Source organism: Antechinus flavipes, chromosome 3, assembly GCF_016432865.1.
Source record: "Antechinus flavipes isolate AdamAnt ecotype Samford, QLD, Australia chromosome 3, AdamAnt_v2, whole genome shotgun sequence".
Lineage (NCBI taxonomy): Eukaryota > Metazoa > Chordata > Mammalia > Dasyuromorphia > Dasyuridae > Antechinus > Antechinus flavipes.
Genome location: NC_067400.1, coordinates 613625852 through 613650726, shown reverse-complemented (window position 1 = coordinate 613650726; position 24875 = coordinate 613625852). Strand labels below are relative to the sequence as shown.

Genomic DNA, 24875 nt, shown 5'->3' with positions numbered 1-24875 from the left:
GAACCCGGCTCCTCGGGCCTCTCCTGGCTTCTTCCAGACGGGGAGCCCAAAGGAGCGCGGACCGGCCGCGTACCTGGGGGTCGGGTGGCAGGGAGGGCGTGACCCCTCCAGGCCCGGGTATAAACGGCAGCCGCAGGGACCCCCATCCAGGTTTGGGGGCTCACCGGAGTTGGGGGCCAGCCTTTTCAAGCTGTCGTGGGCAGGCTGGCAAGCCGGGGACCCCCTCAGAGTTGTGCTTTTAAATGCACCAAGTACTCTCACAGACTCAAAACCGGGCTGAGGCCTGCCCTGTGCCCTCTGCCCGCCGCTCGCAGGGGCTCCGCGTCAGAGAGGTAAAGGGAGTGAAGGCCCGGTCCGTGCCCTCCCAGTGCCCCGAGGCTCCTCTGGTCCGTCTGCCAGGGCCCTTTCCAGGCTCACTTGCCCAGGGCTGACTCCCGCGCTCCCGGCCTTGTGCGCCCATCACACCAACAGGCCGGGCGGGGGTGCCAGGTCGGTGCCTCGGGGGGATGGGCAGGAGGCAGCTTGGGCTCCTCCCACTGGGGCTGCAGATGGGCTGGCTCGTTGGGGGCAGGCCCTGACCCCGCCGAGCTCCGAGAGGCCCCCCTGCCCCTGTCCTGGCGGCCACCCAGAGGAGTTGGGAGGGGGCTTGGAAAAGCCTCCGGGTCTCCGGGACGGCCCAGAACGGGGCCCGCGGAGACCAGAGACGGCACCCTCAGCAGCCAGCATCTAGGCGGCGCCCCGCGCGCCTTTGGCTGCGTCTCGGCCCCTCTGAGCGTCGGTTCCTCACCCATGGGGGCAGTGGCGTTCGCAGCCGCCCTCGTGGAGCTGCAGGAGGAGGGGGCAACGGCGGGGCCCCTTCCCAGCCTCCATTACCGCAGGCCAGACCCCGGGCGAGCAGGCGGGGGTCCGGGCCGGTGTCCGGGTCCTTCCGGGCTGGCCCCTCTGCGCCTCTGGCCCGTCCGTCGGCCCTGTCCCTCCAGTGGCCGTGGGCGCAGGTGCGGACGCCTCGAGGCTCGTTGGGGCGGCTCCCTCCCGTTCCCCCTTCTGCGCGGCAGCCCTGGGCGCGGGCTCCGGGGCAGAGCCGTCAGCTTCGTCTGTGGAGCTTTCCCCAGAGAGGGGAGCCGGGCCGCCCCCGGGCAGTCTCGGGCCCTGGAGGAACCTGGGGACAGGCCAGTGCTGCTCTGCCGGAGGGGGAGCCGTGGCTGCCTCGGGGAGAGCGTCCTGCGGGTGCAGAGCCCAGGGCAGTCACTGGCTGCCTCAGGCTCGGGGCAGTGGAGACGGGGTCTCCCGTGGGGAGAGCCGGAGACGGGCCGTGGGGTGAAGCGGCTCCTGCGGCCGGTGTGGACGGTGCCCCCATTGCAGAGCTGAAGAAATGGGGCGCAGGTGGCAGGCCTGGCATCCAAGGCCTTCGGGGGCCCCTGACGCCCCGCTCTGAAGCCTGGCTCCTTGCCCCCCGTTCCCCGGGGCAGCCAGTGTTAGAAGGGAGGTGGCTCTGGGGGGCGCAGAGGTCCCTGCACTCGTAGCCCCGGAGAGCGGAGCCCGTGGGTGCCTGTTGGCTTCCGTCCTAGGGGTCAGTGCCCGGCCCTCACGCCTGCTGCAGCTCCAAGCTGAAGGAGCCAGGCTGCGGGCGGTGGGGCGGCCCCCCTCCCTCTGCCTGGGGGTCCTGGGGGTGGCTGCCCTGGGCTTAGGGGGCTCATCGCCATGTCTGAATGCACCTTCCTCCCTGCCCCGCCAGGGTCGGAGGCCCCCCAGCATCCCCATGTCTCACACAACATAAAAAGGGCGCTGAGAGAAAGGGGCCCACGGGCCCTCGGGGGGGCTTCCTAACTTCTCCCCTCTGGTCCCGTCTCATTGGGCAGCAGGGACACGAGTCTCCCCCCCCCCCCCCCACCTCTCCCAGCTCCGCGGCCGGGAGCCCAAGGTCCGGGGTCAAAGGGACTTGGAGGCCCTGCAGCCTTTGGTCCTGATGAGCAAACGGAGGCCCTCCCCCCCAGCCCCGCCCAACGGTGCTGTCCCTGGTGCTGACCCGCGCGGGGGCACCCCGGATGGCGGCTGGATCTGCCTCCTGCCCTCCTGGAGTCTCAGCGAGCCAGGAAAGGCCCTGGCTCCGAGACCGGGTGAGGGCCACACGCTGCCTGCCCAGGGACGGGCCAGAACGGGCCAGGGCAGAGCGCCAGGCCTGGAATCCAAGCTCTGGGTGCGAATGCCGCCTCTGGGGCCAGAGTGCCGGTCATTAAGCCCCTCTGAGCCCCCCAAAGTCAGGATGGCGCCCCCCCGTTACTTTACAGTGTCCTGTCTGGGCCCAAGAGACAGACCCTCTGTGTGCCCCTGCGCCCCTCCCTCTGCAACAGCCCCACGGCCTGGGAACGGGGTGGGACAGGGAGCCTGCGGTTCCGGTCCCGCCCGACATGGGCCAGGGCCCCTGAGCTCCGGCCTGACCCGCCTGAGCCGCTTCCCACGTACGATGGGGCGATGGTAGATGGGCCGCTGTCCCAGGAGGCCGCGGGAGGCTCGCTGCGCCTGGTCTGCTCCTCATGAATTCTGGGCTGTTCTCCCTCGTGGTCCAGTGCTGGCACATGGATTGTTTCCGGCCCAGTCTGACCATCCAGGACCCCTTTGGGGGTTTTCTCGGCAAGGACACTAGAGTGCCGGCCATTTCCTTCTGCTCATTTTACAGATGAGGAAACTGAGGCAAGCGGGGTGAAGTGACTTGCCCAGGGTCACCCAGCTAGTCAGTGTCTGAGGCTGCATTTGAACTCAGTCCTCCCGATCCCCGGGGCTCTTGCTCTGTCCCCTACCCCACCCAGTTGCCTCTTTCTTGTGGATGGCTGGTGGCAAATCATGGGTGGGGCTCATTAGAGCCAGAGGGGTCACCATAGCAGTGGAAAAGAAGGCTGAGGGTGCTCCTCCACACCTCCCCTCTCTGCCTTGCTCTCTCCCTCCCTCTCTCCCAGAGCACACACACAGCCATTGTATGAGCCCAGATGAGCATTTGCTCTGTGGGTGCCCCAGGCAGTTCTTGGGGTTCTGAGCAGCCTTGAAGATTTAGGCCCAAGTTCATTTCTTGTAACTGATAAAAATCACAGCTCTGGTTTTAAAAAAAACATGTTTCAGGCATCGGTGCCTCAGTTTCCCCCGCGGTCCCGGGCAATGGCTGGACTACTTCAGAGCCTCCCCACACTCCTCCCCGCGCTCCTCCCCGTGCTCCTCCCTGCACTCCTTCCTGCGCTCCTCCCCGCGCTCCTCCCCATGCTCCTTCCCACGCTCCTCCCCGCACTCCTTCCCACGCTCCTCCCCACGCTCCTCCCCGCACTCTTCCCCGCGCTCCTCCCCATGCTCCTCCCCGCGCTCCTCCCCATGCTCCTCCCCATGCTCCTCCCCGCGCTCCTCCCCATGCTCCTCCCCACGCTCCTCCCCGCACTCCTTCCCGCGCTCCTCCCCACGCTCCTCCCCACGCTCCTTCCCGCTTCCCGGCCAGAGCACGAGGGGCCGCTGGGACAGAAGCGCGGGAAGCCCGCGTGCCGGGAGGCCTTGTGTCCTCGGCTTTCCGAGCCTTCTGCCCCGGCAGGACTAACGGGACGCTCCGTGTGACCTTCTCAGGCGGCCGCAGCGGTGGGAGGAGGGGTTGAAGCTCGGAATTGGGGAAAACCAGCCTCGAAAAGTGTTTTCACGAGTAAATGGGGGGAGATAAGAGATCCAGGGTAGAAAAGGCGGAATGTTCTGGAGCCCACCATGTGGGCCCGGGGCAGAGCCGACTCAGGAGGAGGAGGGTCGCTGAGCACGCGGTCCCCGCGCCCCTCGGAGCTCTGCCCTGGGAGGATGTTCAGCGGAGGGACGCAGGCTCCCCAGGCCACGCGAGGGGTGTGAGCTCCGCTCTTCCCTCGAACCGGGAAAGCAGCCGGGGGCAGCAAGCAACGGGGAGGGGGCTAGCGTGCCCGCGGTCGGCAGCCGGCGGCGGGAGATGGGACACGGCCCCCTGACCCCCGGCCCCTCTTCTTCGTTTCAGAGCCCCTGTGGCACGTGCCGTCGCAGTCCCGCCTCTCGGCCATGGGCGCCAACAGCGGGAGCAGACACCTGGGCCGACAGGACGCGGCAGGCAAAGACTCCCCCAACCGGCATTCCAGAGTGAGTCAGCGCAGCCCCTCCCTGCCCCCGCCGGCAGAGGGTGGGGCCCCAGCCTGCCCCTGGCCCTGGGCTCCCGTGGGGGGAGGGGGGGGGCGCTGACCCTGCCCCTGGCCCTGGGCCCCCGTGGGGGGAGGGGGGAGGGCGCTGACCCTGCCCACAGTCACCGTTGTTTCCCATGGGGGGGGGGGGCACTGACCCTGGCCCTGGGCCTCCGTTGGGGGGGGGGGGCACTGACCCTGCCCCTGGCCCTGGGCCTCTGTTGGGGGGGGGGGGCACTGACCCTGCCCACAGTCACCATTGTTTCCCACGGGGGAGGGGGGCACCCGCCTGTGTGAGTGCTGACTCTCCTGTCCAGTGGTGGCAAGGGCCCCTTCCCTCTGCCAGGCATCCTTTGGCACGTGTCCCTTTGCCTCCCTCAGCCTCAGTTTCCCCATCTGTAGAATGATCAGGGGGGCGGGGGACGAGGTTCCCTGGTGCGTGCTGGGGTCTCGCGGGGGCCACCAAAGAGCAGTTTCGTTTCTAAGGCACCGACCCACGTCCGAGGGCCCTGGCGGGAGGTGGGCCGGGCTGGGCCCTGGGGCCCCACAAACGGTCTGGTCTCAGTGAAGGTCAGAGGCCGAGCGGCCCTGAGTGCGCCCCCGGGGCTGCCGGGCTGTGGGAAGGGGGGATCCCGGGGGGGGGGCTCCCACAGCCGCCCCTCCTTTTCTGACCCTGTCCTGTGCCAGGCCCCGGGAGCCGCAGGAGTGACTGGGGATGGACGTGGCCCCGCCTCCTCCTGCCTGGCCCGGGCCACTCGTGTCCTTCAGAGCCCGGGCTGTGCTGGGCCGGGGGCAGCCGACTCCTGCCAGGGTGGGTCGAGAGCAGGGGCCCAGTGAGCTCACAAGGAGGGGGCGGGGGAGTGTCTGACCCTGCAGGCTCGGGGGAGCGCGGCGGCCCGAGGACGCCCCCCAGTGGGGAAGCAGAGGCCTTGGGGCCGGAGCTCACAAGGGGGGGTTGGGCCGCAGGCCGAGGGCGTCCGGGGCAGGTGGGCTCCCAGCACGAGGGGGTCCGGGAGAGGCCGTGGGGAGGCAGAGCTGGGGGGGCGCCCGCAGGGGGAGGGCCAAGGGCTTCGATCCCAGCGGCAGAAGCGGGGAGGGGGCGACACGGGCGGGTTTGACGGCCGAGTGACGGGGCGGGGGTGGGGGCGGCCCCGAGGTGACCGGGGGTCAGAGCCGCCAGGGCCCGGGCAGAGGCTGCGCTCTCCAGTGAGAGGCTGGGGCGGGGGGGAGCTCTGGCCCTAAGGGGCCTAGCGGGCGTCCGGCCAGAGGGGGTGCAACGTCAGGCAGGACGCTGGCCAGGAGCAGGACGAGCTGCTTCCCTCTGCGGCTCGTTTTACAGAGGAGGGAACTGAGGCAGGCAGGGCTAGGGGACTTGCCCAGGGTCACCCAGACTCCCTGGCCCCGGGCCCAGAGCGGCCCTGGGGGTCACCCGAGGTCAGAGGTGAAGTCCCAGGAGCAGTCAGGGAGGGGCAGGGCCCGGAAGCCTTGGGGAGGAGGGGCCAGGGAGGGGACAGGGCGGCCCGCGCCCAGCCTCTACGGGGTCCCGGGGGTCCGGGCTGTGGAAGCAGACGGTGCTGCCCCTGGAGCTGCGTCAGGGGTGCGGGAGAGGGGACCCTCCTGGGGGTTGCGCAGCAGCAGCTTGGGCATCCCGCGCGTGTCCCTCACAAGTAAGCCCATGTGGCAGATGGGGGAGCGATGGGCCCCCCAGAACCTTGCTGAGCCCAGAGGTCCCCTCCCCAGTCATTATTCCTCGCTCCCCAAGCTTGGTTCAGAGCCCCTCCGTCTCCCTTCTTCCCATCTGTCGTCCCATGGCCCCCCTCCCTTTCTCCATTAAGCCCTTCCTGACCCCCCTCAGTGCCCCCCTTCCGCCTGGTGTCCGGTTCTTGTCTTTAGTGTCGCGCGGGCTGCCCTTGCTGAGTGAGGGGGCCCCCCACGGGGGGCGTCCCGAGGGTCCCTGTGCCCCCGGCCCCACGAGTGACCCCGCGGGAGACCCCCTGGGAGCCGTCCCGAGGGTCCCTGTCACGTTTCCAGGCCGAGCCTCAGTACTCCAGCCATTCCAGCAGCAACACGCTGTCCAGCAACGCCTCCAGCAGCCACAGCGACGAGCGGTGGTTCGACGGCCTGGACGCCCTGGAGGCCGAGCAGGACCCCCTCTCCAAGGGCGGCTCCAGCGACAGCGGCATCGAGACCACCGTGTGCGCCGCCAGCCCCGGCGGCCTCCCCCCGGCCAAGGCGGCGCGGCCCCCCAAGCTGCAGAAGCCCGCCTACGGGGGCCCCGGGGACAGGAGCCTGTACCACCCGGACAAGCGGCGGGAGGGCGCCGGCGGCCAGGGCAAGGGCTACCGGCCCAAGCTCTACTCGGCCAGCTCGGGCTCGGCGGCGGGGGGCCCCGGGAGCGCCCACGACCTGCTGAAGCAGCCCAGGTACGGCCCGGGGGGACAAAGGGGGCCCGGCAGCCGGGAGGAACAGAGACGGGACACACGCGCCACCTAGTGGTGGGAACCTTCCGGCGCGGCCAGGCTGGGGCCGGTCTTTCTGAGGGCGCCTGTGTGACCCCGGCCTAGCTGGGGGTGGGGGGGGAGTAGCTCCCATCCCCCATCCCCGAGCCCGGGACCCTCCCTCCCGACTGGGCGGACGGGGCGCCTGCCCAGGAACCAGCGCCCGCCAGCCAGGTGTGGGCCCGGCCAGGAGCCCGTGGCGGGAGCCAGCTTTCCCTCTTCAGACGTCTCCCCCGTGCTCCGGCGGCCCTGGGGGGCGCTGTGATCCCCGTTTTGCTGATGAGGGGAGAGCTCCCCGGGGGGTCCTGGGTCAGAGCCCTGCCCCCCGGACCCCGGGACTGAGGCCCCCCCGGCGACAGCCGCCATGGAGGAAGGGCTCGCGGGGGCCGGGCTCCTGCCCACCCTGCCCTGCCCCGTCTGGGGGAGAGCGGCTGTCCCGGCACCCTGGGCATGCCCCCGGCGAGCCGTGCCTGGCAGAAGGGCGGGCACCCGGGAAGCGGCCTCCAGGCCGCCCGGGCCCTTAGGGAGGAGGAGGACCCAGGGAGGCGGGAACCGTTTTCTGTGGGGACCCGACGCCAGCAGCGTCTGCGAGGGTCCGTGTCCCGGGGCACAGAGAGCCCATGCGGGGCAGCCTCCAGCCCGCTCCGGGGGCCGAGGGAAAGGGCCGGCTTGGCCAAGGGCCCCAGCCCCGGGCTCCAGGGAGTCACAGCAGCCCGTGCAGGGCTCACGCCGCTCCTTCCCAGCCCGAGGAGGGAGGTCTTAGAGAGGAAAAAGCTGGGGAAGGGCCCTGAGATCATACAGCTGAGGGGGCCTGGGGTCACACAGCGGGGGGGGCTGAGGTCACACAGCGGGGGGGGCTGGGGTCACACAGTGGGGAGGGCCCCGAGATCACACAGCTGAGGGGGGGCTGGGGTCACACAGCTGGCGGGGCTGGGGTCACACAGCGGGGGGGGCTGGGGTCACACAGCGGGGGGGGCTGGGGTCACACAGCGGGGAGGGCCTGAGGTCACACAGCTGGGGGGGGCTGGGGTCACACAGCAGGGGGGGGCTGGGGTCACACAGCGGGGGGGGGCCTGAGGTCACACAGCGGGGGGGGCTGGGGTCACACAGCGGGGGGGGCTGGGGTCACACAGCGGGGGGCCTGGGCCCCTGGGTGGAGGCAGAGGCCGCGGCCGCCCTGGGAGAGCTGATCTCGGGTTCCTTTTCTTTGTTTCAGTCACGTGAGCTCCCGAGCCGCCTACCCTGCTCAGGTTTACAGAGCGGCCGCGTCGGAGCCAGCCCGGGCCCCTGCGCCGGCCCAGCCCAGCCCCTTCCAGCTGTCCGCCTCGGTGCCCAAGTCCTTCTTCTCCAAGCAGCCCGTGCGCAACAAGTACCCCACGGGATGGAAGCGAGCGGAGGAGCCCGCCCCGCGGCCTCTGGCCTTCTCCGACCCTAAGAAGTAAGCACGGAGCCCGGGTCCTGGCCCCTAGAGGTCAGACCCGCTGCTCCTGGGGCTGGGGGAGAGGGAGGCCGGAAATGAAGCCCCGGCCCCGCGCCCTCCGCGGCTGTGGGAGGGGGGCGCTGCTGGGGGTCTCCTCGGCAGCCTCCTGGCAGTAGAACCTGAAGCGGTCTTGGTTGGATAAAGCCGGGAGAGACCCAAAGGGAACCAGGCAGGAAAACCCCGAGAGCTGGGAAAAGGCAAGGGGGCCGGGAGCGGGCACATCGAGGGCAGGGCGGGCGGCAGAGCGGGCACCGTGGCAGCGGGGCCGTCCGCCACACGCCCGCTGGGTGCCAAGCACATGCCAGGCCCAGAGGCTGCCAGAATGAAGCGTCCCTGCCCGGGAGGGGCTGGCCTTCTAGCGGGAGCACGTGCTCGCGGAGAGGGAGTGGGCGCCGTGTCTGGCAGGAGCTGGCGGGGCTCTGGGGGAAAAGAGGGCGCCAGGGCGTGGGGGCACAGCAGAGGGGGCCGGCTCTGGGCTTTATGGAGGCCCCAGTGCCGCTGGGCTGGAGGGGCACAGGGCCCTGGGGCAGGAGGCACAGAGACAGCGGGGGTCCGGGGGGCGGCCGACGGGGCGAGACGCCATGCGGGGACGGCCCCGGTTAGAGCTGGAGTTCTCAGACGCGGGGGTCGCGGCACAGCGCCTTCGGCAGTGGCTGGAGAGGTCACGCCGCGGACATTTAGGGGCGAAGGCGGAACGAGGACGGAAGAAAGCAGAAGCATCTGGCACGTGCCATGGACCTCGCTCATTGCCATCAAGGCGCCAGAGCCGCCGTGCTTGGGCCCGGCTGAGTGAAGGAGGCGAACGGGAACAAAGATGGGGAACAGCTGGTCCCGAGTGCCTGCCGGGGAGCTCCGGGGGGACGCACTTGCGGGGGTGATGGGCGGCCGCGGCGCCAGGTGCCAGGAAAAGGCCGCCCCCGGGCACCGGGTCTGCTTCCCGTCTCTGAGGCCCCAGGAGCAGGAAGCCTGGGAAGGGCCGTGACAGGAGCAACCTTCCCGGCTGCTCCGACCGTCGGGGAAAGCCGAAGCAGGAGATTCGTCGTCGTCCGACTCTCCCATCCCGTTGGGGGCTGTCTTGGCCCAGGGCCCGCCGTGGCCGCCGTCTCCTTCTCCGGAGAACCCGAGGCGGGCGGGCTCACCCGGCGGGGAAGTGTCCGGGGCTTCCTGACTCCGGGCTCGGGGCTCTCTGCCTGGGACCCAAGGAGAGCCGCTCTCCAAGGGCGCTGCCGCCGAGACGGGAAAGGGTGTCCCAGAGTCGGGGGGGCTGCCGGCATGGGGCGCGGTCCGGGGGCTCATTCAGCTTAAGCGGAGTCAGCGTGACCGTCCCCAGCAAAAACGGCGGATGCCGGGCCCCGGCCCCTCCCAGCCCGGCGCCCACTCGGCCAGACGGGGTCCCCAGAGAGAAGCTTCGTCGGCTCCCTCGGTGCCCCTGCAGTCTTCCTGCTCCTTCGGTCCCCTTGGGCTCTGTTGGCGTCCCTGTGGAGGAGAAGGGGCTGGCAGGCCCGGGCAGAGGATCCCGGGAAGCGCTGCTCAGCAGGCGGCCCCTCTCGGCCTCTGGCCCCGGGGGGGAGGCCCTTGGCCCACACCCTTCAGGAGGCACGCGGGGGCGCCAGCCGCCTGCCCTTGTCTCAGTGCCCACGCGGCCATTGAGAAATGTGGCTCCTGGCCCCGGGGCTCGAGCTGCCGCGCTCCCTCCGCCGCCTTCTGGGGCCTCTCTGTGCCTGTCGGAGGCGCGGGGAGCGCGGGGCCCTGAGTCTGTGCTCGGATCCTCGTCTGCTCCGCTGCTGTCGTGCCGAGCTCCCATCGGGCCGGGAAGAGAAAGCCTGACTTCCTCCCGGCCGGAGAACCCGGCGCAGCCTCGTTATCTGAGGCCCGTTTTGTCACAGGAGAAAGCTGGCCCGGCCCTCCTTGGGGCAGCGCCCTTCCCTCAGAGAGGCCGCTCAGGTTACCGGGCCGGACTGCGGCCGTGAGTGCTGTCCCCCACGACCCCCTCCCGTCCCCTCGGGCTGGCGCTCATTGCACGAGGGGTCTCCCAGGTGACTTCCTGTCGAGGAAAGGCCGTGGGCCTTGGCTGTGGGGGCCCGCCAGGGGGTTAAGATAGCGGGCCTTCGGGGGCCTACCCAGCATCCGGCCCCAGGCCCCCTGGGCAGGTGGGTTTGAATGGCTCCTTCTGGCTTCCCCAAGGGGGAGGGGCAGAGCCCACGCGGCTGCCCGGCTTTGCAGGGAGAATGGGGTCAGTAAGCATTCTCTGGGGTGGGGGAGGGGCGGCGGGCCGCACCGTGGCCACTTCTTGGAGCAGGGCGAGGAGCAGGCCCCGTTCCTCCTCCAGGGAGAAACTCCCGCTCAGGGGCCACTCTCCGTCCCTCCCGTGGCCCTGCCGGCCTCTCCCTGCTGCATTGCTCGATCCAGCTGCTCCACAGCGGGGCCAGGGCCTGCCCCCTGCCATTGCCTCAGGTGCCCGCCCCCGACTTCTCCCCCAGCCGTCTCTTGCCCTGCCACGGGCCCTTCAGAGGCCGGGGGCTCCCTCCAGCTCCCCCATGCTCTCCGCCTGCCCCCCCAATGCATCTTGTCACGGAGTGTCCTCCCCTACCCCGAAAGCCAGCCACGAAACGCGCTTGCCTTTTCTGCCAGGTCTCCGGATGCCAACGTCGTCGTGCTTTCTAGTTGACAAAGCAACACACACATTCAGTCTGCTTTTAATATTCACAACAACCAGGGCAGCCAGGTGGGGCAGTGGGTAGAGCTCCAGCCCTGAAGTCAGGAGAACTTGAGTTCAAATGTGACTTCAGACCCTTAACACTTCCTGGCTGTGTGACCTGGGCAGGTCACTTAACCCCAATTGCCTCAGGAAAAAAAAATAATAATAATAATATTCACAACAATCCCTGGGGGAAGGTGTTAGTATTATCCCCATTTTACAGAAGAGAAGACTGAGGCAGACTTCCCAGAGTCACACAGCAAATGCCTGAGGTTATATTTGAACTCGGGTCTTCCCAGCTCCAGGCCCAGCACTCCATCCACTGAGCCACCGGTCACTTGTGAGAGATGGCTGTTCTCTAGCTTCTTTCTGGGTGTTCTGTTCCTCCACAGCCAGGCAGCCAAAGGGCCTGGTTTACCCCCTTTGGGGGTCCCCAGAGAGAGAAGCAGGGAGCCAAGGCGGGTCAGGGAGGGAGGGAGGGAAAGAGGCTGGACATCTCCTGACCCTCTCACCCGATTGTTCCAGGCAAATCGACATGAGCACAAAGAATGTCTTTGGGCAGCCCAGGCTGAGGGCGTCCCTGCGGGATCTCCGCTCGCCCCGGAAGAACTACAAGTCGACCATTGAGGATGACCTCAAGAAGCTCATCATCATGGACCCTTTGACCCCAGAGCAGGAGCGGGATTCTTCGGTGAGTACCCGGACCCTCCCTGGGGGCTCCCACACCACACCCTCTGTAGGCGAGGCGGAGCCAGGGGAGCGTCCTCAGCCGGTCGTAGCCGGGCTTAGTCCCCGGCCTCTGGTCTGGGAGGGAGGCCGCGGTCAGCCCCGAGCCCTTCGCAAGTCACTGCGTCTTGTGCTCGGCGCCTCTTTTCACTAGGAAGGGTGGGGACTCTGGGAGGGGGCCAGAGGGTGTCCCTGTGGGAGGAGAGGGGCCCCTGCTGCCTGCTGGGAGCTCTGCCGGGGGCCGGCCCTCCCCACGACACTGGCCGCAGACACTCGCCAGCAGGACCCTCCCCCGCGCGGGAAGCAGAGAGTGAGGAAGGGTACCCTGGGTAACTAGTCCGCGGCCCCCGGCTCTTCCAGTCCCCCCAGAAGGCGCTGCAGAGGACGCTGTCCGACGAGAGTTTATGCAGCGGGCGGCGAGAGGCCTCGTACTCGAGCCCGGCCTGCTTCGAGCCCGGCCTGCCCAGCGACGTGCTCTTCACGAGCACCTATCCCTCGAGCACCCTGCCCTCCCGCCGACAGCACCAGCACCTGCACCCGCACCCGGCGGGGGGCAACGGCTTCCCGAGAAGAAATGTGAGCACCGGTGGCCCTGGGGAGGGGGCTGGGGCACGGGCGGGCGCCTTCCTGTGGGCCCACAGGGGCCGGGTCCGGAAGGTTGGGGGCAGAGGCAGAAACATGCTGGCTGGGAAAGGAAGCTTGGTCCTTTGGCCTGGCAGGAGCCTTGGCAGGGGGCCTAATGAAGCTCAGGCTTTGGCCCAAAAGAAATTCTATCTTCTCCCTCTGTTTCCCATGCCATACCCCCCACGCCCCATTCTCGTAGAAGAAAGACTCATGGGAACTTGGGCCTCCACTGGCTCTTGTCCCGTGTGACCACCATGACCTCTGCCAACCCCTGAGCGCTGGGGGGTGGGCAGGGCTTGAGTAATTCTGCCGGCCCCGGGAGCTTATTCTGAATCTCCGGAGAATAAAAACCAGCAAAGGATCTCCACCTCCTCCAAATTGGATTATTTCTCTTTGCCATGATCTGATCCAAGACAACCAGAGAAGTGGCCAAACCTGGGCAAGTGAGGTGGGGGAGAGTCCAGGATGATGGGGACGGGGTGCCCAGTGTCTGCGGGGGGTGTCGGGGTGTTCCTTGGAGAGGTGCACGGATCTCACACACACACCCCCAGCCCCCCTCCCCTGCCTAAAGGGGGTGGGTCGAGCCCTCGCTCTCATGCCGCGAGGCAGGTTCAGGATCGAGGAAGGTGTCCCCTGAGGGGCCCCTCAAAGATGAGGATTGTGGGAGGGAGCGTGCTGGGCTGGGCTGGCCGCAGCTGCGAGGAAGCCTCCGGCAGAGGAAGCGTTAACGAGGAGCTGCCTCCCGCCTGCCCCCTGGGCCCTAGCTCCTCCCCCCTGTGCCGCAGCCCGCGCTCTCCTCCTGATGGAGGGCACTTCTCTTGCCCACGTGGCTCGCTTGGAGGGGAGCCCTGCCTGTTGCTAACTATCAGCTGCTAATGAAGGACCCTCCAGCGCCGATGGCCCTTGTGGGAGCACGGGAACGCTGGGCCAGGGGCAGCCGCGGGAGCCTCTGAGGCATCTCCTGCGCGTGCAGGGGGTTGAGCCGCCCGCAGCTGAGGGGCTGGGAGGGGGGGCCCCTGCTGCGGGAGCCAGGAAGGGCCCCATCCCGACTCCCCCGTCTGTTTGCCCAGCCACCATCTCTGCCTCGGAGCTCTCTTTGACTGACGTGCGGGACCGGCCAATGAGGCGCCTGGACCCTGGGATGATGCCCCTCCCTGACACTGCTGCTGGCCTCGAGTGGTCCAGTCTGGTCAATGCTGCCAAGGCTTATGAAGGTGAGTTCCCGCAGATCCCACCTCCTCCCTTTCTTCCCTTCCCCTTCCCTGTGCAGGGCAGGAGAGGCCCGAGCAACAAGTGCCCCGGCTCTCGCCAGGGTTGCCTGCCATGGAGCCTTAGACAGATGCCCTTCCCGTTCTGGAGCCCGCCCTTCCCCTCCTCAGGGGGCCGGCTCTGAGTTCCCAGGCATCCAGGAGCTCCGGGGAGGTGCATTCTCTCTGCCGGAGTCCTGTGGAAGTCAGCAGCGGGTCCTTCCACTCTTATAGGAAACTTTCATTCAGCACCTGCTGGGTGCCGGGCAAGGGGCTTGACAGATAACCTCTCGTTTGAGCATCACAAGGACCCCGGGAGACGGGGGGAGCAGTTACCATTTTTCTCCCCAAATTTAACAGTTGAGGAGAGAGGCAGACAGGGGAGGTGATTTGGGTCACACAGCCAGTGGTGGGATTGGAGCTCCAAGTTAACACTGCCCATCTGACCATTGGTATTGGGGCCAAGGAAGGAGCTGCGCGAGTTTAGCTCCGAGGTGGCTCACCGAGCCACGAAGGGTCGCCTGCTCGGCGTGCACTAGCCTGGCAGTGTCCCCTCCGCACCCGCAAGCTGTTCCCCACTGCAGACCTGCGTGCTGGGCGTGGAGGAGGAAGAGGGTCCTGGGCAGGGTGCGAGAGGGAGGGCCAACACCTGCCGAGCCACAGCTGGGCTGGCTTGGGGCAGTGAGCAGTGGGCTTTGTTCCTCCGCGGCGCGATCTCCCAGGGCTGCGGGCCAGCCTCTGAGAAGCTTAGGGGTCCACAGCAGACTGGCCTGAGCAGGCGAGCTGTGGCCTGGGCCTCGGTGTCCCAGGGCTTGCTTCTCACTGGCCCTGAGGCCTCGTCTTTTCCTGGTTCCGTTCTAAGGGACCAGGCCTAACTAGGGCCAGTCCAGTGAGTCAGCGTCAGGGTTAACGCAGCGAGACGCCCCCGGACCACAAAATCGTAATAGAACACTTCTTGGGTAAGGTTTTGAAGATTATGATTCCTGGCTAAATAGGTGACAAGCTCAGAGAAAATGGGGCTCCGTCCCTGCCTCCACACCCCAGTATTTACTACAAGTCAGCAACTCCGGATCAGAAAGGCGTTCCTGCAGGGCAATACGAACTCTCAACCACAACCACCAGCCCACCTCCAAAAGACTGAGCCTTTTATGCCCAGGTGGCTTGGAAGCCAAACTAATTGTGCTCCCCCAACAGCCCTTCTTTCTAGTAAAAGGGAAGCCGGCCCAGTCTGCAGAAAGCCGCGCTCCTCCACGGTGGATTTACACAGTCCCAAATCAGCGTGACCCTTGTGGCTTCCCAGAACCCCCCCGCCCTGTCCTTAGAGTAAAGCGTCCCTGACAGAGATCAAACCACTGAGAAGGCCACGCCACCGAGCAGACCTCTGCCCGCCTCCCCGCAGCTGGCGCTGTCACGGTGCAGCCGAAGGGAGCTGACCTTGTTTTCTTCCCCGATTCGTTCGTTAACATCTGCAGCGACAGATATTTCTGTATTGCCTGTAGGTCCGCTGCTCTGAGGAGAAAATGGAGATGAGACCAAAATAATTCCACTCCACTCAACCACTCATTAAGCCCCTACCATCATCCCAGGTCCTAAGTGATGCAGAGCAAACATCAGATGGGCCCTGCCCTTGAGGACTTTATATTCCACCACAGAGAAATAAATATTAAGTATATAAGGGCAGCTTATTCTGATTCTGAGTCAGGAATTCTGGCTTCAAATCCGGCCTCAGGCACTTCCTGGCTGTGTGATCCTGGGCTGGTCAGTGAAGCCTCTTTGCCTCAGTTTTCTCATCTGTAAAATGGACTGGAGAAGGAAATGGCAAACCACTTTAGTATCTCTGCCAAGAAAACTCCAAATGGGCTTATGACTGAAACAACTGAACAACCATAAGAAGTACCTGAAAGGGGGTATTTGTTTTTCTCGATAGGGTTTTATTTTTCCAAATACACATAAAAATTAGTTTGCAGCATTCATTTTTGTAAGACTTGGTGTCCAAATTTCCTCCCTAACCTTCTCCCTCTCCAAAATCTGACATAGGTTAAATCTATGCAATTCTTTTAAATATATTTCCATACTTGTACAAGAAAAATGAGACGGAAAGGGGAAAAGCATGAAAAAGAAAGAAAACAAACAAAAAGTGCTCCACCTTCAGTCTGCAGAGTTCTCTCTCTCTCTGGGTGCAGACGGCGCTTTCCGTCACAAATCTAGTAGAATTGCCTTGAATCACACTGCGTTACTGCAAAGAGCCGGCTCCTTCCCAGTCAATCACCTAATCTCGTTGTTATTGTGTACAAGGATCTCCTGGTTCTGCTCATTTCACTTAGTTCATGTAAGTCTAGCCAGGCCTTTCTGAAATCGGTCTGCTCGTCATTTCTTACAGAGCAACAATATTCCATGACATACTAGGCCCTGCCTTACCCAGCCGTTCCCCAGCGGATGGGCATCCCCTCCGTTTCTAGCTTGTGGCCACTACGAAAAGGGCCGCCACAAATCTTTTTGCACACGTGGATCCTTTTCCCCCCTTTAAGATCTCTTTGGGAGAAGGCCCAGGAGAGACACTGCTGGCTCAAAGAGGATGCACACTTTGATTGCCCTTTGAGCAAATTGCTCTCCGGAACGGTTGGATCAGTTCACGACTCCATCCACAATGCTTTATGCAGAGGCGAAGAGGGAGAACAAAGGCATGAAAATCAGAAATTGATTGTCGGATAAAAGTCACAGTGATTGAGGTGGTCCCACAGAATCACTGGATCTTGGGTTCAGTGGCCTTCGAGGCCATCCTGTACCTGGAATCGGTCCCACCCAGCGGCATCCATGCCCTGCAGGGGAGGCACTGCTTCTTCCCAAAGCAAGCGGGTCCCACCCGCTTCTGGCTTACTGGGATTCGGTCTGGCGCCACGTACGGCCATCCCTGAGGCTCCTCTCTGTCCTTGCCCCTGGGGCCAAGCGGCCCCAGTTTTTCCCTTCTCGCCCCTGGAGCCCGTCACCGTGTGGTCCCCATCCTGGCTGCTTTCCAAGCGGGAAGCCCCGAAACGGGCAGAGTGCTGCACGTGGGTCTGACCACACAGAGCGTGATTGGATGGTCTGCTCCCCACTTCCGGGTAGCGGGCTTTTCTCAATATAGCCTGAAATCACTTTGGCTAATGGAGCATGTGCTCCACCCTTACCCCAGGATCTTCTTTAATGAACGCCACCTTTCTTATACTTGGGAAGCCCATTCACTACATTTGCTCCTGCTCGGACTAACAAGCGGGTGAGAAGCAGCCACAGATCATTATTAGGCCAGAACAGATTAATAAGTGGCTCAGAAGTGCTTAGCAACCAGGACGTGTGGAGGAAGTGAGCCTGCTTCCTCCCTGCTCCCTCCACTTACTTTTTTATTAGTTTATTTGTTTTTAATGCACGTTGCTTTATAAATCACATTGGGAGAGAAAAATCAGAACAAAAGGGAAAAACCACGAGAGAGAGAGACAACCGAAACAAGCAGTGAACCTAGCGTGTGTTGACTTCCCTTGGTCCCGAAGATCCCTTTCTGGATGCGCATTTTCTGTTTGCTGGGCTTGCCTTGGACCGTCATTCTCCTCTAGAAACTGCCCGTTCAGGTCTGACGGAGCGCACAGTCCCCAGGGGGGATCTGCCCCAACCTGTCAGAGCTGCTGCTCCCTGGGCCTCCTCCCAGAGCAGCGCCAGAGAGCGGGGCCTGGCCGGAGCCTCCTCTCCGGAGGAGCAGCAGAGGGGGACGCGCTGCGCCCGAGTGGGATCGCCCGGCCCCGGGACCCCTCGGCCTCAGAGGAGGCGGGCAGCCTAGGCTTGATCTCCGGGCCGTCGGCAGGTACATCGGGCGGGGCGGGGCGGGCGAGTGCTTCCCCAGGCGGCGGAGCCAGCAGCCGGAGCCCCCCCACCCTCTCCCCTCCCCCGTTGCCCACCTTGTTCCTGAGGTTCTAGAGGGCAGGAGAGCAGCCCCGTCTGTGCCTTCCTTTATTGGATGTAGCCCCACTGGGGCCTGGAGACGCCACTGTGCCCCCCCCCCACCCCCGCCGCCTTTCAGGCCTGGCCCTTTCTCCGCCCTCCAGAAGTGAGGGGGGAGGGGAAGGGGGAAGGGGACAACCGAGGACCCCTTGAGGCCTTGCTGTGGGCCTGGGGGCAGAGAAGCCGGCTGCCGGTTCCGATCTGCTCTCCCGGGTGTGCTGGGGCGGGGAGGAGCGGCTCCGTCTACTTCCTGGCCCAGGGCGATGGCCGACCCGCGAGCTCGTGTCAGGGGGCCCCGTGCTCAGCCCCTACAGCGTCCCTGCTTTTGGGACCCTCCCATTCATCCACAGGGACCTCTGTTAGTGGCTGCCAGGATCACAGCTCCCCAGAGCCGGGGGACGAGGGGCGTGCACCCCAGACCCTCACCCCCTTCTGGGCTGGGCCTGACTGGAGATCTCTTCCACCCACAGTGCAGCGAGCCGTCTCTCTCTTCTCTCTCAATGACCCGGCCCTGAGCCCCGGCCTTGCACCAGCACACAGCCCGGTCCACTCGAGCCTGGAGAGGACGCCCACCACCCCCCGCACGACCCCCACCATGAGGTGAGACCCCCTCAGGTTCAGGGTGAGCGTCCCCGAGCCGCATTTATGAAGCGCCTGCTGTGTTCCTAAGCAGGAGCCATCCCCAGAAAGGCCCCAGGCGTCCCTGCCCAGGGGGGCAGCGCGCATCAGCTGTGGACAGACAGGCACCGGTCAGAACCAGGTGGAGGGTCCGGGGAGAGTTCCCTGGCCCTCCCTGCATCCAGGCCAGGCCCTGGGGAGGCAGAGCTCAAACCAAGGCCTCTGGCCCTGCTCCCTAGGGCCCTCCATCCGTGGGATCTGCCTGGGAGCCAGGGGGCGGGCATGGAGGTTCTGAGAGGGCACAGCTGGGCAAAGGGGCAACCGGACCCTCCTGAGAGGGACTGAGGGGTGGGTGGGAGGTTTTAGGGGCAGCAGGGAGTTACCAGTAGTTCTTGAGCAAGTGAGTGACACTGAAAACTATCTTGGCAGCTGGAATAGGGGAGTTAGAGAGGGGAGACACGGACTAAAGTCTCTGTTTGGGGGAGGGAGACAGGCGTCAGCAGGGAGGCGCAGCTTTGGCTCCCCTTGGGAGGGCGCAGTGGTCCGCGAGCTGGGAGGGAGGGAGGGAGCGATCCCCGTCAGAAGCATCGCGCGTGAGGGACCTGCCGGACGTTGGGGGCTCCCTTAGGGCCGCCGCTGCCGCCTGAGAAGGGGCCCCCGCTCCTACCCGCCAGCCGCCCTCTGGGACGTCAGGGCCTGGAGTCACAGGGGCTTCCTCCCTCTGCGGCAGGCCCAGGACCAGGCGACGGCCCCTTCAGCCGTTAGGTGCCAGAGTCTCTCCCCGAAGCCCCTTCTGTGCCTGGGGCCTGGGGAGGCTTCTCGCCGAAGGCGACTTTGGGGGCTGGGCCTAGGGCTTACAGGTTTCCGAGCAGTTATTGAGCACCAACTGTGTGCCAGGCCCTGTGCTGAGCACAGAGGACGCAAAAAGCGGCAGAAGCCAGTTCCTGGCCCCAGAGAGCCAGGGACTGATGGGAGACAGTGTGCAAACAAGTGTGCGCAAAGCAAGCTCAGCCAGGAGAACGGCTCCTTAACTGGGAAGGCCTGCTGCCCGAGGGCGGTGTCGGGGACACTCAGGGGGCCGGGGAGGCTGGCACCCAACGATGAGGGGCCTGAGGCAGGCAGTGGTTTGAGGCCACGTTTGAGCCCGGGTCTTCTAGTCTGCCCACCGAGCCACCCCCCGGCCCCTGAACTGCCAGGCAGGGCCTTGCGGGATCAAGGGGCCGTACGGGAGGCATTAGCTGGGAGGGCGGTGGGCTCGGGGGCGCCGGTGACTTCACACCAGGGGCGAACGGGGAGCTCCGGCTGAGGGCGAGGAGAGATGGCGGCCCCAGGCTGTGGCCAGGAAGCCAGAGGGATCTGGAGAGCTCCGGGGGAGGGGGGAGAGGAGGACCCGGCGGCTTGGAGGGGGCGCAGTGGCAGGGAGCCGGCCGAGAGCCCTCCCCCCGAGCTCTTCCAAAGGGTTCTGGAAAGTGCACCAGACTGATCGCGGGGAAATCCAGGGAGAGCTCTTAACGAGACAGGCCGGCCTAGGGAGGAGAACAAATGGGTGGGAACGCTAGTCGGGAGCACTCTGACTCCAGCAGGAGACTGCCCCAGACCCCCCGGGGGCACAGCTTCCCGGTCCTGGGCGAGCAGTCAGGCCAGACTGAGGAGGACGGGCACCAAGGGGGTTGTTCCAGGGCAGGGGACTGTGAATCAGTCAGGCCCGAGTCAGGAGGTGTGAGAGAATGGATGAAGAAGGGCCCTTCCCCCCCCACTGGTGATCGTGGGGCCGGCGGCAGGAGCAGAGCGGGTCTTTAGCCCCGTCCGGAACCTGCAGAGGAACAAAACCTCTGCGGCCATCGTAGACCTGCAGTCCCGTCCCCTGGAGCCGGCGGGAGCCTCCCTGGGGGTCCCCGAGCCCCGCCAGGTGTCACAGAACCAGGGGCCCTGGATCGGACCGTGGGAGCACTGAAAGCTCGCAGGTCCCAACCTGTGCAGCCCAAGGAGGCAGCGCGGGGGCAGCCAGAAAAGGGGCCTTGTCTCGAGAAGCCGCCAGCGGGGAAGGAGAGCTCCGACAGCAGGGAACAGTCCCAGACGTCCCAGGGCTCAGAGAAAAGCGCACGGCGGCCGGGCTCCTGGAAGGCCCAGAGCGAGGCTTTATAGGCAGTTTAGTCTTTTTTCCAAATAAATAAGGGGAAGAAAGAGGTAAAGGGTGGATGGAGGGGGGAGTGAAGGAGGGGCGGCAGGACCAGGGAGGGCGTGGGGCAGTGAGCCCTCCTCCCGGGCTGCCCAGGGCCCAAGGCGCATCTCTGGGCCTGGCCAGGTTCCCGGCTTGGGGACGGTGGAAGCAGACACCGCCGGGCCCCAGGCTGGCACGGGCTGCCACTTCCGGGGTGGGTGACTCATGCAGACCGTGGGCTGGGGCAGGTGCGGGTTGCATAATCCCGGGTTCTGGTCGGGCTCCGTTTCAGAAAACCCCAGGAGCAGGTAGGGTGCGGGCGGGCCCCGGCATCTACTTCAGGGGCAGGCCTTCGTGTGGGGGTTGGGCACCAAAGGGGGACATCTAGTGGCGAGAGGTGGCCCTGGCCTTCCCCTGCCCCTCCCCCCCAGGGGAGCTCAGCCCCCTCTCGGGGGTCTCCCCGCGGGCCGGGCAGGGACTGTCTCCCTAACGCGGACCCCGGCGAGGAGAGGCCCCCGCAGGCTCCCGGCCCCACCTGCTTCCTCAGGCTGCCCCACGGGCCCCTTCTCGGCACATGTCCAGTCTGATTCTTGGGGAGCACGATCCCCGGGGGGACCCAGGCCAGAGCTGAGAGACCGGGGCCCTCGTCCCCTCGCCCCCAGCCTGGGGTTTCTGCTCGGCCCTTTGGAGGCCCCTCGGGCTGGGGGAGGGGAGCCCGACTGAGACAGGGGCATCCTGGGAAAGTGCTTTGTAGAGGGGGAGGGGGCACAGGAAGCTGGGCTGGGAGCGTGGGCCCCCCGGAGACCTCCTGGCAGGACCAGGGGCAGCAAGGTGCCCACTGGAACCCCAACAGTGCCCGGGGCACTACACCCTGGCGGGGGAGGGGGGGAGGCCCCTGACCTGGAGGCAGCTGGGTCATGGGTCCCCTGGGGCTCACAGGCAGGCCCTGAACCTCCTCCTAGAGAAAACCTCCCCTGACCTGCCCTTCTCTGCCCCCAGCGAGGAGCCCCCCGTGGACCTTCCTGGGAAGGTGTACCAGCTGGAGGTGATGCTGAGGCAGCTGCACAGCGACCTGCAGAAGGTGAGAAGGCCCCGGGTTCGGTCCGTGCCCCGCGGCCCCCGCCCGCCCCCCCGCACACGTCCCGTGCCCCCCCCGCACACGCCCCCCCCCCCCCCCCGCACACACGCCCCCTTGCTCTCTGCAGGAGAAACAGGACAAGGTGGTCCTGCAGTCGGAGGTGGCCACCCTGAGGCAGAACAACCAGCGGCTGCAGGAGGAGTCCCAGGCCGCCAACGAGCAGCTGCGGAGGTTTGCCGAGATCTTCTCCAGCACCGTGGAGAAGAAGGAGCCCTGAGGGGGCTGCGGGGCGTCCCCTCGCCCTCCCTGCTGAACTAGGTGCTGAGAGTCCCCGCCGAGCCCCTGCCCCCGTGTGTCCCGCGTCTGCGCCGCCTCCGCCCCTTCCCCTCGGGCCGCACAGGGGGCCGGGCTGGGCGGGGGCTCTGGGAGTCACAGGGTCGAGGACGTGAAGAGCCCCCCACAGGACCCTGGGCAGAATCCCCACATTAGTGACCAGTCTTCCTCACTCAGAAACCTTGAACCCCCCGGCAGCCCTCGGTTCCCTGAGGTCCAATGCAATACAGAAAACCTTTGGACCCGCCGGGAGGGCGGGGTAGGGGGGCGCACCTCCCCCCTCCCCCAATCAAGTTTCCGGAAAAAACCTCGGAGCACTTTTTTCCAAGCGAAAGTACTTTCTAGTAAACCCAAGATGGAGAAATCCCAATGTTCAGAGTGTAAATGTTCTTTATTGAGAGAGAAACACTATATTTGTATAAATAGGACAGTTTGTAATCTTTTTTACTACGAGACCCGGCTGGCCGCTCGGGGCGCCCGCGGCCCTGGAGCCAAAGGGCAGAGGTGGGGCTGCTGGTGGGTTCCCCTCCCCCCAGGGCCCGCTCAGCACTGACACCAGACTACTGAATGCAGACGGGGCCTCGGGGGTCCCGGGGGTCCCGGGGCCCGGCCTTCATCTTCCCGACCGCGGCGTCGAAGCCACTCGCCTCTTCCCTTGCCAAGGAGGGGGCCGGGGGGCTCGGAAGGAGTTTTCTGGCCTCTTTTCCCTTTGAGAATCCCCGGGCTCGGGGGACCCTCTGGGCTTCAGGCCTGCCGGGCTAGGACACACACTGTGGAGCAAGCACCCCCCGGGCCCGCAGCCTCTCTAAGGCAATAAGGAGGAGGGCCCGCGGCTGCGCGTGGTACTGTGCCGGAGCTTAGGAAAAGAGCAGCTGTCATTTTCTTTAGGAAAAAAAGTATAACTATAATATATATTTATTTTTTCATGCAAAGCCACCCCAGAACAATGCTAATCCTCTGTGGGGCCGTTTCCAGGACACGTTCTGCCCACAGGCCCCCACTCCCGCCCCAGCTGGGCCCCGGAGGCTGGGGGGCGGACTTGGGAGCAGAGGAGGCTCCTCATATCTTCACGGCCCAGGTCAGAGAGACCCCCCGGGGTGGGGGCCCGAGCCGCGGCTCTCCTTGGGTCTGTTCTCCAAAGAATCACCCGGGCCTCTTCTAGAAATAAGGGGGGGAAGCAGGTCCCGGGGCCTCTCCGCCGACAGGTCAGGGTGCCGGAGAGGAAACCCCGGACCCCAAAGCCGCCAACACTTGTCTCCTTTACGGGGACTCTCTCTGGTGCAGGGGAAGGGGAAGGGGTCTTAACTACATCTTCCTCTGTAATCTCGAACTAGCTCAGTCCTGACTGGATGAGATGGGAAAATGGATCCATAAATCTGCCAGCTTCCCCTCCCCCTGCCCTCGCCCCTGACGAGGGGGCCAGAGCCGCCCTGGCCCCCACCCCACCCCCTCCCCGCCCCGCACCGGAGCTCATTCCAGCCCTCGTGGGGCGCGATGTCAGTGGCGTTGGTCGCCTCGCGAGGATCTCTACAGACCAAATCTTATTTAATTTGGCCCAGGCCCCCTTCCCTACGGTTGACAGCAGCACCTTCTCCTACGTCGACTGGTCTTTGTTTGGGTTTTTTATTTTGGGGGTGGGGGAGGGTCCGTTCTTTTTTTGTCATTGTTTCCCCTTGAGATTTCCCCTCGAGATTAGGGGTCTTGTTTCTGGAGGTTTCAGAGGAAATAAATGTTTCATAGAAATGGCGTGTTCTTGCTGCCTGGATGACTGGGATATGACTCGGAGAGGAGACTGGCCGGTCCACCTCTGAGGGCCCGCGGGCTGCCAGAGGAAGAGCGAGGGGGACTGACCGACGCCCCCTGCCCCCAGGGCCGGCCCAGGGGACCCCTCCCAGCTGGCTGCGGCCTTTGGCCCCGGTCCTAGCCCACTGCCCCTTCCACAGCCAAGCCAGCTGCCCGGCAGACCGATTTCCCAGCTACCATCACCGCCCCCTCCGGCAGCTCGTGAGGGTCACCGGGGGCTCTGCTCCACGGCCGCCGGCGGCCCCATCCCGCCCTCAGGATCCTCAGGCCACCGGGAGGGGGTGGAGAGCACCCCGGGCTGCTGCTTCGTGCCAGCCCCCCAGCCAAGGTCCCCGAACCCTCGGGCCCATCCCGCCACTCCCCGCAGACCCCTCCTCACCGAGTGCCTGGGAGCTGGCTCGCCCCCAGACTCGTCGGCCCCAAACCAAGGCTCTTGCCCCGGCCGGCCCATCCCACACCCACCCTCCCCGCTGCCTGCGCCCAGCTGAGAGCCGGACCTCAGCAGCAGGCCCCCCGCCCGGCCAGCGACGGCCCGAGGTCCCAGACGGCTCTTCCCCGACCCTGTCCCTCACCAAGGGGCTCCACACCCTAGATCCCCCACAGGAACCTCTCAGCCAGAAAGTCTCCCACAACTGGGCCCAGCCAGCCCTCACACGAGGGGGGCTCTGAGCCCGGCAGGGAGGCCCGGAGCCACCGCCCCAGCGCATCCTGGGTCTGCACTGGGGACAGGAGGCTCTCTGCCCCCGCAGGAGTCTGGCTTCCGTCGGCTCTGGGAGGAGGGGGCCGGTGAGGAGGGACCGCTGTGGTTCTGAGATTCCCATCCACGCCCTCACTCGCACCCAGGCGCGCTTTCAGCCCGTCTCCCCTCCCTCCCGCTCATCTCTCCATCTGCTGCTCTGGCATTTGGCTCTGCCAAGCTTTCTGGCTGCCTCCTTCCTGCGGCTGCTGCCCTCTCTGCAGTCTCTGCCTCCCTCCCCCAGGCCGCCCTCCTCGGGTCCCTGGCTTGTGTCCCTCCCGCCCGCCATCCCTGCTCTGTCCGTGCCCGTCTCTGTGTCTGGCTCTTTCCTCACTGGGGCTCTGTCTCTCATCTGTCTCTGGCTCTTCTCTAACTGGGGCTCTGTCTCCTCTCATCTCTGTGTCTCTGTGTCTGTCTCTGTGTCTCTTCTCTCACTGGGGCTCTGTCTCATCTCTGTGTCTCTGTCTCTCATTGCTGTCTCCTCTTTTTGTCTCTCTCCTCTTTGTCTCTGTCCCTGATCTCTCTCTTCTCTTCTCTTTCCTGTGTCTTTCTTCTGTATGTTCTCGTCTTTCGCTATTTCTCCCGTATCTCTTTCTCCTCTCTTCTCTCTCTCCCCCTGTCTGAATCACCCTCCTCTCCCATCTCTCTCTGTGTTTCGGTGTCCCTGTCCCTCCTCCCTCCTCCCTTCTGTCTCTCTTGAATCATTCTGTTTCTGTCTCATCTCCTGCCTCTTTGTCTCTC

General features: G+C 65.6%; 1 protein-coding gene across 5 annotated transcripts in view; it reads left to right on the top strand.

Annotated features, from left to right (window-relative positions):
* Positions 1-23338, top strand: part of SIPA1L3 (signal induced proliferation associated 1 like 3) — a 101086-nt gene extending 77748 nt beyond the window's left edge. For 4 of the 5 annotated variants that reach the window (XR_007952361.1, XR_007952364.1, XR_007952362.1 and 1 more), the window contains 7 exons: positions 4007-4125; positions 6195-6586; positions 7878-8099; positions 11365-11530; positions 11926-12141; positions 13260-13403; positions 14936-16934. Coding sequence is in view for 1 of the 5 variants with exons in the window: in XM_051989121.1 (XP_051845081.1) it covers positions 4007-4125; positions 6195-6586; positions 7878-8099; positions 11365-11530; positions 11926-12141; position 12677; positions 13260-13403; positions 17876-18005; positions 21184-21265; positions 21390-21539 (1622 nt within the window). In the remaining 4 variants the exon portion in view is untranslated. Of the gene's footprint in view, positions 1-4006; positions 4126-6194; positions 6587-7877; positions 8100-11364; positions 11531-11925; positions 12142-12676; positions 12678-13259; positions 13404-14935; positions 16935-17875; positions 18006-21183; positions 21266-21389 lie in introns of those variants that run through there. The other variant, XM_051989121.1, reaches the window with a different exon arrangement.
* Positions 23339-24875: the final 1537 nt, after the last annotated feature.